General features: G+C 34.4%; 1 protein-coding gene across 2 annotated transcripts; it reads right to left on the reverse strand.

Annotated features, from left to right (window-relative positions):
- Positions 1-2141: 2141 nt before the first annotated feature.
- Positions 2142-10972, reverse strand: LOC124630051 (acyl-CoA Delta-9 desaturase). 2 transcript variants are annotated; one of them, XM_047163764.1, is made up of 7 exons: positions 10871-10972; positions 5544-5719; positions 5145-5275; positions 4321-4526; positions 3804-3989; positions 2938-3044; positions 2142-2390 (listed from the first exon to the last, which is right to left on the reverse strand). In XM_047163764.1, the coding sequence occupies exons 2-7, from the start codon at positions 5704-5706 to the stop codon at positions 2194-2196; spliced, it is 990 nt and encodes a 329-aa protein (XP_047019720.1). In that variant the 5' UTR covers positions 5707-5719; positions 10871-10972; the 3' UTR covers positions 2142-2193. The 2 variants fall into 2 exon arrangements, with proteins under 2 accessions (XP_047019720.1, XP_047019719.1); XM_047163763.1 differs by having other exon boundaries at positions 5544-5723; positions 10871-10942.
- Positions 10973-13309: the final 2337 nt, after the last annotated feature.

The following is a 13309-nucleotide window of genomic DNA, read 5'->3' on the forward strand; positions in this document are numbered from 1 at the left end:
ATCAACAAAATGTTAGAAGCGGAACTCAACATTCCCTTGAACTTTTTCGGTAAGCTTTTTCGGTTAGTGATTTTAAATGAATCCATTTCAGGATTCATTTAAAATCACAAATAACTTAAGGAGATTAGTATTCATTTATATTCAATAATACATATTACTTAAGTAGAATCTGAGCTACTAACATCGGTTATTCGATTGATATAGTTAGCCTTTATGGTATGTTATATTTCACACCTAGATACAATGTGTACGTAGATACATAGTTTCATTATGTGCGCGTCACAGTCACAAAACTACGAAATGTCACATGGCATTCATTGTATGATCACATTTAACCGACTTCTGAAACAAAGAAGCATCTTTTACAGTCTTTCATGTATCTTTAACACCTACCTATAATTTATCGACGTTGTAAAAGACGTTATTTCTATTTAGATATATCATTTACACTTATAGATTTGGTATTTTTTCAGGCTTAGGAGAATATTGCTGGAAAAATCGAAAGGAGTTGAAGGCCTTTTTAGCTGGATTTTATCGCCGTGTCGTGAACATTGTAATGCATTAAGCCTTAGTATGTTTTGTGCTCGACAAGACCTCGGTTAATTTTATTAAATCTACCAACGTCTCGGAATTAATCCAATAGTAATAGGTAATGTGCGAGATTACACCGAAATTGATCGCAAATAAGTAATGTGAAACCGTTGGCCTGAGTCCACTGCTAGCATGTATTAGCAGCACACAAAGGTTGCAGATTTTAGAAAATTTTAGGCAATTGCTTGGTAGAGCGAGTACGAGAACAACAGAAGAAATATTTGTATCATCATCCTCCGAGCCTTTTCCCCAACTATTTTGGGGTCGGCTTCCAGTATTTAAATATTTGTATATGCAGCTATAATGCTTAGTAAGTATGTTATGTATGTATGTCTAGTCAAAAACTTATTTTAGTACAGAGTTTTAATAGCACGTGTATTTATGTAGCATATGTTCGATTTATCAGTATTACCTCGTATTTCCCAGAACCGTTTAATACATCAATATAGACTGCATGCATGCCTATGGCGTTGTTGATAATTTCTCGGCAAACCGACAGAGGAGTTAATTTACAACCAAATGTACCCTGGCGACCCGCATGGAAATTTCAACGTAATCACCATATTAATTACTCGACGGTTCGTCTCTTTTCTTGAATGTAGGTACATAAGCTTTGCAATTTTTTTACCCGACACCACCAGCATGAAGTTTATATCTTTACCTAGTAGTAGGCTTTTAATAAAAATATTTGTAAGACATTTGTGTTTAAAGCGCTTTTAGTGTCAATTTTTCGGTCAAAAGATGATCCAGTGATATCCCTTTTAGGTTTGTTGTCTTTTATGTATTTTGTTGTAATAAATTCAAACCCTTTTGCTGCTCCAGTTCCTAATATTATTTTACCAACGAGAAATATTTCGAAACCATTTACTTACGCTTTATTGAAAAGAACTAAGGTACGTAGACACTTCCAAACTTTCCAGTTGAATAAATATCGCGTGGCCATTATATGGTAATTTGTAAAGCTAATGTAGATTAGCTTTCTAAATAAAATGTAGATTTTATTTTACGCCCATTTACGTTTTCATGACAGTATACAATGTTCGTAGGCATTTTAGCTTAGTTATCCAGAATTGAAATTCAAATCTGCTATCTGTGTAATAAAGGTGAAACATAAATTATTTCGTGTGTTAAATCTAAATTAGTCGATGATCTCGAAACATAATGAGTAGTAAATAGAATGTGATATACGACCTGGAGCCTGGAGCTTTGGTCAAGGTTTCAAATGTTCCAAACCATTTGAGACCTTACAAGAAAATTTGAGAATACAGGTCTTAGATATGCGAGTACCTACCATAATTTTCTAACTAGAAAAGCTAAATATGAGCTCTAGCAAGTGTTATCGCTTCTCGATTATTATCTACAAAACGCTTAATATTGAGTGTATTGATAACTGTGATTGTAGTTGTGTGTGGTTGTTTAAATAAAGTGTCGTTGCTGTAAAATCTGTACCTATGTGTATAATTTATCACAACCGTAATTGAATCGAGTTGAAAATACCACAGCACTCTGAGTGCTATTGAAGCACTTACTGGGAAACGAACGAAACAGCATTTACTATAGAATAAACCTTAATTTAATTACAAAATAAAAAAACATTAAATACTATCCTCTTTTTAAGTAATGCTCTTCTGGAAGCTTCTGGTTTACCACGGCTTCGTCAATGCAGGTTTTCAAGTCCTTCTGAGTTCTTGCAGCATCAGCTAATGCCTTCTGGATGGTATGAGCTTCCACAGTCTGGAGGTTTGTGGCCAGACCAAGAGCTGCCCACACTCGGATAAAGGCCGACGAACAGCCACAGTCTAAAAAAGAAATTCACAATAAGAACTTTTTTGTTTGCAATTGGAGAAAGCTTTAAAAAAACGAAAAAGAGACATTCACGTTTCTGCGAGCCAAGTCTAAGGAAAACTTCATTAAACTGTAATATTTATGGAATTTGTTTTCAGAGAAGTTAACTGCGCGTGGCAGCCGACATTGTTTGTTCTGCCTCGGTGCAGTGCAGGTCTATTAAATTGTAGCAATAATGCCTTTGTGAAAGTTGATGCTGATGATAGCTATTTTATTATCGAATTTTGTACTTTGTTTATTGTCTTGTGTTTTGATACGACTTGTATGTGATAAATAATAAAAATTAATCTGGTCTCTATAAGACGTTACCCACCATGAAATACCTACTATTGAGTTTTCCTTTTCAGTCACTGTTGACCGTTTTGTGGAACGTTTCAATTCAGTTTCAAAGCGCACACAAAATATACTAATAGCAACACATTATGTTACTTCCTAGGATTCCTAATCCGTATGTTGACAATTTCGAATAACTTGTGATGAAAAACTATTTGAGTTACTTACCATATGTTCCGTATTCTCCCGATTTGTAGTCATAAGGCACGAGGTAGTGGTAGTGAGGCCAGAATGTTTTTGTTAATATGAATACTGTGTTTGAGTCTGGCGGAGATCTGTAACGAGAGTTATAAAACAAACGTTATAATCTTATTTCTAAGTATGTATGTGTAAAAGAAAGTCGAGTTAGTTTTCCCCATCCGGGTACGGGAAGTAAGTTCAAAGCAAGACAGCCACAAAGCGTCTAACTTTCATACACAGTTACTGTTCTACCTATTTAGTTAAGTACTAATTTAGTTTTAACAGTTAGGGAGTAAGTTTCTCCGCTCTCAAAGTGTATCAGTTTAATATGGTATCACAACACACTTAATTTACGTTCTGACATAACTAATTAGGTTTCCTAAATATAACTCGTAATTTTACTAAAAACATTTAACATGAAAATATGAAAGCAAATAAGTTACATTGAGGTACTTAGTTTAAAAAATAGCCAGAGGTTTATCTAAAATTCCACCAGCTTATAGTAAAATCAACTCAGATATTGAAGAGGCTACAAAAGTACACCGAAGGTCTCGCTTTAAAGAGATTAACTAAAACCTCTTCTGGATTAAAAGTATAAGCGTTCTGAATAATAGAGCAATTTCAAAGAAAAACGCATTGAAATGTTATTTGTAATAGGGTTGGAAGTTATTTTTACAAATTAATATGTTAATTTAATATGATCGCTTTTAGGTTAGGTTTAATGCTCATTATGTGAAGTATTTTTATTATCAGACGATTGGAAATTAGGATTTCTATGTAAAGCAAGGTACCTATGTAGTCTTATAAAGCAGACACAAGAGAATTCAATGTTTCTTATACTATAATGTACTTACTTTTCTCCGGGCCTCAGTCCCCACACACTGATAGCGCTGTCAATCAGCCAGGAGGCATGTAACACGATTAAGTATCGAAGGAAGCCGACGACGAACACGGAGCTCAGAACTGTGTCATCCCAGTACTCGAGGGGAGCATTCAGTGGTAGCAGCGCGAACAATATCGCGTATAAGAACCAATACGCTCTGCAACAAGAAAAAAATCATTTAGCTTTACAATACTTCTGGTAGCAACTTAAAAGATGGCTTATGTCATTACAAGCTTCTGCCAACGGTTTCACTCACTTCCCGAGGGAGCTTCTTCACGCTCCCAGGTGAAAAGTAGCCAATATCTTATTGTGTGTGACATATAAGCTACATCACCGCCAGGTTGAATTAAAACCCATCCAGTAGTTTTTGCGGGAAGAGTAACAAACATCCATAAGTACAAACTTTCGCAATCGAATGTCAGTAGTATTTATACGTGTGTTTGAGTGAGGATCGTAAGTAAATAAATGAAAGAAAAACTTATCCTTACTTCTTTTGGAACATAACAATAGAATCGTTTTCAAGATCCGACATGTCTATGGCACTCTTCAGTTTTTCCTGTTGCGGGCTCAATTTCCTCAGTCGAGTCAGAAAGTGTGCGTACACGAAGCCTTTGTTATAATCATAGGGATCGTCTTCCGTGGCGAAGTGGGCATGGTGGAGTCTGTGGTATTGCACCCAGTCGTATATCGAACCCTGTAACATTAAAATAATTTGTTATTAATATAATTTCATATCCGCATTATATTCCTTATCGTAACAAGGGTCCGTAATAAACATTTACATCTTCTAGTGGCGTAGTTGGTGTTATTAGACCTCTGTTCAAATTAACTTTTACTACGTCCATACACCTTATTGTGACAGATTTTAATATTTCTTGTATTACAGGTGAGTACTCCTATTCCATTGTCTCAAGTGTTATTAAATGGTGAATCTCTAAGCTACTAAAAGACGCCGTATTTTGTGATTATCCATTCATTATTAATTGAAGAGCAGTCGTCTATGAAGAACAGCGATAAAGTTCTTTGTTTCCTGAATAAAATGGGAAATATCTGTCATATTTCGTTGTTCATCTGTTCATTCATAAGATTGATTGTGGATGTGAATACCTTGAATGGTGTCAAAGGCATTAATATAGTCCCATGACAATCAATAGAAGTACCCACCTATTCAATGTTATGGGGGCAAATAATAAAGAATTTATCTTTTGGGGTCATCTGTGGCGTGAAATGGAACAAATATCTTTTGAGACAATACAGGGATGGAGTGTACAATCTCGTAAAGTGTGGTCCAGCTAGTTCAGAATATACTTACAACGCCGGCTAAGGTCTGGAACAGCATAAGCGTGACCCGTAGCCCCGTGCTCGCTTTGTACGCTCCGTGTGCCCATAACCGATGTGCTCCGGTCGTCATGCCCAAGATTGCCACAGATGTGAGGATGAAAACTGAAAATGTAAGGCGATTGTAAGTTATCAGATGTAATAAGGCACTGGTTTAAAAAAAAAAACATACGAATTGGGAAGTTTCTCCTTTTTGGAAGTCCGTTAAAATTACACACTGGATGTAAATAAATGCTGCTTGATTGTGAAAAGTGGTGGATTGTTTCCCGATGCGGGTGACATAATCACTATGTGATTAGAGCCTTTTACAAAAATAAATATTTAAAAAATGTGGTGGTATTTTTTAAAATATAAAGTTGTTTTTGTGACTTACAGAATAGAAGGGTCAACAGTTTGACTTCAAAGATCAGCAGCCATAATCCGTATAGAGAAAGGAGGTGTATATGTATGAAGAAGAGGACCGCTGGCCAGTTGGCCTCCCGGCTTCTGCTGATCGGTTCCTCATTCTCAGGCACCGCTTCTTTCACTTCCACCATCTTGTCAGGAGATCTATCTTTAACAAAAATAGTCAAATATTGAAATACAACTTTTAATTTCTTACTCAGAGTTTTTTTAAACAATTAATTCAAAGGCAACTTTCAGTTTCAATCGTACACTGTTAGCCCATAAACTTTTAATTAGCTAATGAAAAGTACACAGAAACAAAGTACATTCTTAGATCCCTGAACTACATTGAAATAAAAAGTGAATTACAAGAAAAGCTATTGCATAGAATTCCGTTGTTCTCCCTTTCTTTTCGATATATCGGATCTTTACATATCGATTTGTGGTAATAACAGATATCCTTGTGAATACTGAATCTTATAAATAAATGCACATAAAATCAGTGAATACGAGTAAAATGCGAAAGAGAAATGACCCATATTTGTGACGTATAATGAATTCACGGGTTTACAAAGAACATTCGCTGCGTACAAAATGAGTGCCAAAATTAACAATTTAGATTTAGTACCTACAGTACAATTGAAGCAATGCAGTTTCTACTTCGTTGCACTGCAAGGGTTATACTAAATAGATTAACTGGTAACCTTTTTCTTTTTGGGTAGGGGAAAGGGGGGTAGCCCCGGCCGGTGGGTAGCCTCGGCCATAGTAAATATTAGTATTTCGCGCGGCGTGATTTTGAAGTTCGTGTGATCTCCATGTGCGTTTAAGAGTAATTCGTCAAATGCAAACAGTTGAAGTCGATTGACCGCTGCGTTCGGGCGTGATAGAGTGAATTTCTTTTTCGTCGTCGACGGCCGCGTGACTTCCATTGTTTCGAAAACCGTTATTCATTGGATAAAGGTAAGTAATTATTTATTTGATTTTGTTTACATAATGGAATACTATTCTATTTTGCACTTTGAAGTTTATTTCAACGTATAATTAGCTGCTTTTTTTTTATTTTTTTTTTTTCGAAGAAAGTCATGTCGGGTAACCCCGGCCATTAGTTTTGGGGGTATCCCCGGCCATATGTTAGTCTATATAGAGGTTAATATTTTAAGTCTTAATTTAAAAAAAAAATAATTTCAGTGTCACAATGCCGAAATTTAAAACTAGAACTACGAATCGCGGAGACTGGAGTGAAGAAAACATGAAAAAAAGCCATTCAAGCGGTGCTTGAGAAAAAATGTTCTGAGAGAGCTGCCGCAGATCAGTATGACGTTCCACGAACTTCTCTGCAGGATCGGGTCAGGATTGGATTTAGATTGGGCTCACGAGGCATGTGTAGATATAAATCCATCGGATTTGTACTATAACTACGATGCGTGTCTCGCCAAAAATCGATTTGGCCACTAATTACGTAGGTGGCCGGAGCTACCCGCCACTTTTAAAAGATATCAAAATTTGACCACTATTTGAAGTGGGTTTAAAACGTATTGGATATTATTTTTGTTCAAATTTTCAATATTCTAATACGAATAAATATTGTGTTGATTATTTTTTCGTAGTTTTCGTTGTATTTCCCTTGATAATTTAATCACAATAACAAAAAAACAAAATTGGCCGGGGCTATCCCCCTTTCCCCTAATGAACTTAAGCAACTAATTAGTAAATCTGGACTGCTTAAATGAATAGCAGTATAACCTTTGACCATTCATTGTCCCGATGTGAAATTAGCCCTGACAAAAAAGAATAAAAACAGTGAGTGAGGTTAGCGGTGCATAAATTGAATTTCCACAAACATGCTTGCTATGTTGAGGTTTTACGGGGAAAACTTATTTACTGCAAAATAATTGAATATCTATTATATCCTTGACATTGTGTACGTATAAAAATCAAAATATGTGTATATTGGGGTTTTAATTTATTATTTCTTTAGTGTAGATATTTTTTGTTTGTTTTAACGTTCGTTCCGTGCAATAAATTTATAGCAACCAGAGGAAAAGTGCTTTGCTACAATTAGTTAAGTATTAAGTGCTGCACTCTTGCTACAATATATAAGTATAGACTGAAACTACTCTGTTGCTGAGATCATACCTACTTGTAGGTTTTAAGACTACGTATTATATCGGGTGTTTTGTACCTAATCACATTAAATCAAATACGTTAATTTACTGGTTTTTATATGTCGATTAGCACAAAAAAACGTAAAAATAAAAAAAATGAATTTTTCAAATGAAGTAAATAGAATAAAAATGTGCGAAAATTAAAACACCATAATATATGAGTCAGTCATATGTATATGGTGTTTTAATCATATTCATAATTGGTTGTAAAACTGGTAATAAAACATTCGATACTCCTAACTTTATCTCTGCTTTTCACATAATGTTGCAAATTATGAAAACGAAAAATGACTCTTGTGGCCAAACCACTGAATAAATTAGGTTACTTTAAAAAAAAAATGCCACAACATATCATAAAGGATATGTGATAGGATTTAATATGACTAAGTATGAAACATGCTATATATAATTTTACATACTTGTTAATTTTTTGCACCCGTCAGCGTCTTCAAAAAACGGATAGTGTTGAAACAAAGAACGTGTAACAGTGTGAAGGTCAAAAGAGCAAATGAAACGATTGTATGTAAATGGTAGAATTACTTTTCCAAAACGTACCTATCATTTGAAATTGAAATAGGCTGATTGATAAGTTTGGAACAACGAACTATCTGGTATAATAATGACCTACTTAACCCAGGTCTACTATTTTTAATTTTCTCCGATTTAGAGTGCCCTACAAAGTTTTAGTCGCCCGATGGTTTGTTGGGGCCCATAAATCAGTATGGAAAGCACGCACATTAGAACAACATGGTATTTGGCCGGTATCCGACTGACTCAAAACTTTGATTGAATAAACGACTTGTTTTTTTTAAATATTGCTTTCCAACCATCGGACCAATGGAGGTCGACTGTTTAGTCTGTAGTGTGCGAACACGTACTCTTAGACATACGGTAGGTATTAATTGTTCATTTATTCGCATGTTGTTTTTCTATTATCTACCGACGAGATTGACGGTTGGTTGGGACCAAAAGCCACGTGTCACTTTCAGGTCTAGATGTAACTAATGTGATTTTAATGATGACGATAGTGCAAGTTAAAAGTAGTGTACCTACTGCGTGTTCATTTAGGACACCGTTGATACTTGACAATGAAGCAAATGTACGTAGCATTTTTTAAAATAAGTATATAAAAATTATGCAAATATCATAATTATGTAAGTTTGTTAATAGCTATAATATGTTAATCAAAGAAGCACAATGACGATATGCGTAAAAATAATTTTGTTATTTTTTTTATAATTGTTTTTTGGATTTATTCCAAGTCATTAGTGTTACGTACGTATTACTTACGTAATAACTAAAAAAAGAGACGTCGATAACCATCAACTTTTAAACTTCAGTTTATTATAATTTAAGGCTGAAACTACTACAGGGGCCCGATTCTCCAAAGTTAATAATGTCAAAATCGAATAGAAATCGGATCGCAATAGCAGTTTTAGCCATATCGGGCATTCTGCTACTAATATAAGACCAATCGTATACCAACGACATTCGATTGGTTTGCGATTGGTCTGCTATTTTGGTGATTTTGGTCTATACGGTAGTTTGCTCTTCAATCATATTGCAATAGTTAATCATTTGCAGACAAAATGATTTATTATTGAATGACAGAAAAGGATAAAAACGTTTATTTCAAAGAAAAAATTGCGGAATGCCACATATGTTTCAATCGCAATCGAGTCGGGATTGGATCGCAGTCGAACGTGAATCGTATGTTGCTTAAGTAAAATTAGGAGAATCGTGCCCCAGGACTGAGTCAAGTTTTCTCCTTACTTTTCGCTTTCAGTTCGGTGAACCCATTGAAAATTAAAGTGCGGTCTCGTCAAAAGTTAAAGCTGCGAATATTAAATATCTATTATAAGTTGTAGTTATTAATAAAACACCCCTTGTCAAAAGCGAAATTTCCTTTAGGAACGGTTATTAAACTGGAGAGAGCTAGGTGTTTATTCACAATATAAAGTTTTCATCCTCATTGGCAATCTTGTTTCAATAGTTGTTGATTCACAGTGATGTTTCAGTTTCTGTCGAATCGCAACGGAATTTCGAAATAGCTCCCAACCTTCTTATCAAAAGCCTTCAATGAGACCAAACCTTTAGATAACTTTACATAATCTAAAGACCGCTTTGAAGTGATCTTTTTTACAATTCAATTTTTGTGGGAAAGTATTTAAGAACTCGCAAAACTTAGCCACAGTTGCTAGGTATCAGAAAAACCTTTTAGACAAACTATGTTTTTAATTAGGCATTTATAAAATAACTTATTACTGGCGTGACTATAAATCAAAACTCAAGATACTAGAATTTATATTGAGAAACCTACGAGGCTCATTTGACATCAATTCTGTGGACAATAAAGACACTACAGACGGGTGCAAATTCTTTTTAAAAATATTCATACGCATTTTTGCCGTGCTTTACAAAATCTGATTATGTAGTTACCTACATTCCGTTTTCTGCTGTTACTAGCTAAAACAGTTAGGTACGTAGGAAACAAACTGCGTACGGTCGTTTTTTATTGCTATTGTTATTAAGACAATGGTAGTGTTGCGATATATTAGATACACAAATATTTCACAAAACCTTGCATTATTTTGGGGTCATCAAGTATTTTGGCTTTTTCGTTCTGCACATTGAGGAAATAGATCTCAGTGGCGTGCACTTGGAGAGGCTTGTATTTTGGAGTGCAGTAAAGACCATGACTGAATTTTTAGTAATCGGCTTGTGGGTAAGTAGTGTGAATATGTTTGAAATATGCAGTCATAATTCGCATTATCTAATGTTAATAAACATTTTTTAGGGCCTGAGTTCAGAGTGAATGAACCAGTCAAGGTTTCAGACATTGCCCTCGGAAAAATGGAATCATCTGATGGATGGATTAAGTTTTTTTGAAACATTATCTTACAAAACACCCTATTGTGGGTTATTGTTATTGTGTTTATTTCAGAAGACTCATTTTATTAGTCCTTCCAATATTGTTTCAAATCTGAAGTTATGACACTAATACTATTTTGCAGTAGTAGGTACTTCTTTTTTTTTCATTGCAAAAAATCTCGTATGTGTAGGTAAATATAACAGATTAAAAAAATGATGGCGATCAAAACTTACTAAGCATTGCCCATTAAATAGCAAATAATAAAAAAAACGAACTCACCCTGCAACACTGAAAGACAGGCAACCGTAATCAATGAACACAACACAGTGACAAAGCAGAACCACGACTCAAATCATTATACATTCACGAGCCCTGGGCCAAGCTACATGGTTAATTACGGCATGTATTTAACGCGGCGACTAAGTAAAACGAATATAGGTTTTAAAAAATAATAGACTGGGTACCATGTATAATGGGTTGGCAGCTAATAAGGAGTATCATAATAAGTAAAAGGTGGCATATTAATATATCAGTTATAAGGTCCGTTTTATTTTAACTTAGCATCAAGTTTTTCTTTTGGCAACTGAATTAATATCTAAGCGAAAACTTAATGATGACAATAAAATAGAAAATGGGCATTCATAAATAATACAAATCAGGTTCTATTTAAAATTGTTTGTATGAAAAATAAATATAAACTAGCTTATATTATAAATATATTGTGCGACTTTTTAATAGCTTTAAATAAACTCTAAAATGGCATGAAGAAAAAATATTTTGTGGCTATATTTTCAAAATTATAGGTGAATAGCATGGAAGTAAGCATGCAACATGCAGCCAGCATGGCTTCTGTTACGGCTCCGGTGCTGCGGGGCTTCGGCAGTCCCATGCGAGCAGGCCGCCTCGCCCCTCCGCGCCTACGCGGTTTTGAATTGCACTCTAGGGGTAGGGCAGACAAGACTACGTGGAGTCGGTTTTGCAGCGATTCGTTTTCGTCACTAACTTAAATTTTTAATACAATGTTTTTAATTGAAGGTTATAAATTGCAATATGCTAAATAAAATGAGATAATACCACCGCACCTTCCGCCATTTTCATGAAATTATGATAACAAAATATTAATAATTAACTCTTATTCCTTTTTATTGTACTCCTTATAACATTTAGAGCTATCCGCAAGGCGAAGCCTGAAACTGGGTTTTTAGTTGGCACGAAATAGTTGGTAATATATTATCTTTGCCACCCTACTAACATTATTAGTCGCCAAGTCATTATAAATAGCTCCTCACCTAATATTTCAATTGACTGGTATAGTTTATTTGCTACCCAAACGCAGCTGCTAGTTTTTAGTTTTTATAACACCCTTAATTTTGAACCTTACATAATATAATAGTCGCGAAAATATTTAATCGCTGGCAAGTTATTTTATTTGTTGCAAACATTTGTCGACTTTTAAGTTATTAGTCACCCGGAAAATAATAAGCCGTTAATTATTCACGATACCTACAACTCCAATACATTCGATTATAATAAACCGTTCAATCGACTACTTACTACGTAAACTTCAACCAGACCCTTGCGCATTTCGATTATATTGGTAGGCAACTCGATTTATAGTTGAATCGAGTTTCAATTTCATTTTAGTATCGCATAACTGAGTTTAGTCAGCGAATCGCTCAAAAATTTAAAATTCAGCGCTATTTGCTAGTGAGTGAAATACCTACCCAACTTAGTTCGGTAATGTTATTTTACACCAAGTGGAAATTTCTAGAGTTTATTCAACTTTATATTTACATATTTGCGAATTCGATATGGAAGGAAATTCGGAAAGTCAATGCTGGTCTGTAATATATTTTTTTACGTACTATGTTTTTGTTAAAGATATTACCATGCATGCTGGTCATCATCATTGATGTTTTAATTACAATTATCCTCAAAACCTAATTTACGAGAGGTATTAATAGTAGGTATAATGTATCAAATCGTAACGATATGCTGTAATCTACAAAGGATTGTGAAATTTTGAGTTCATTAAAGTTTGTGAATCCTCTGATGTTTATTTAAGGGAAAATAACATCAAAACAACATGAGTGAGCTGCACTTACTGCATGTTCCTGAGCTTTTTTTTTTATTTGTGTAAAGTCCGTTTTTTGCTTGTCCCTAGGATTTGACCTAATTTTATTCTTAAACCCATTAACTATTTGAGTTTTTAAAGATAGTGGACCAAAGAAAATACATTTAATTTTAATTTAATTATATTAGTTTATGTTTTAATTATCCATTATTTTGTTTTAACAGCATTTAAATAAACAGGAGTAGGCTTTTTTGCTTGTCCCTAGCTGAATTTGTATGATTGGATCAAGAATATTTAGCGATTTTTCTACGGACGATATACTTTTTTTAAGGGGTTTAGTTTCTAAATGTCATCATTTAATAATATTCATCAATTCATTTGTAATATTCTGGCTTATTCACATAAAAAACGTATAAAATTACGATGATGAAATTTTGATCCACCCTGAACATTCAGTATTGTGACCGCATTTTATAGTACTTTCAGCCACAATTTTTGGGTCCTAATACTTTGAAACAGGCACTACTTAAACATACTACTGCGTTTTACTTTACTTTACTATTAAAGTCAAAAGAATTTTGAGGAACGTAGACGTTTTGTTGCTGGCTCCGTACAAGAACGGGATTTATGTTCATATTTGTGTT

Source organism: Helicoverpa zea, chromosome 4 (genome assembly GCF_022581195.2).
Source record: "Helicoverpa zea isolate HzStark_Cry1AcR chromosome 4, ilHelZeax1.1, whole genome shotgun sequence".
Lineage (NCBI taxonomy): Eukaryota > Metazoa > Arthropoda > Insecta > Lepidoptera > Noctuidae > Helicoverpa > Helicoverpa zea.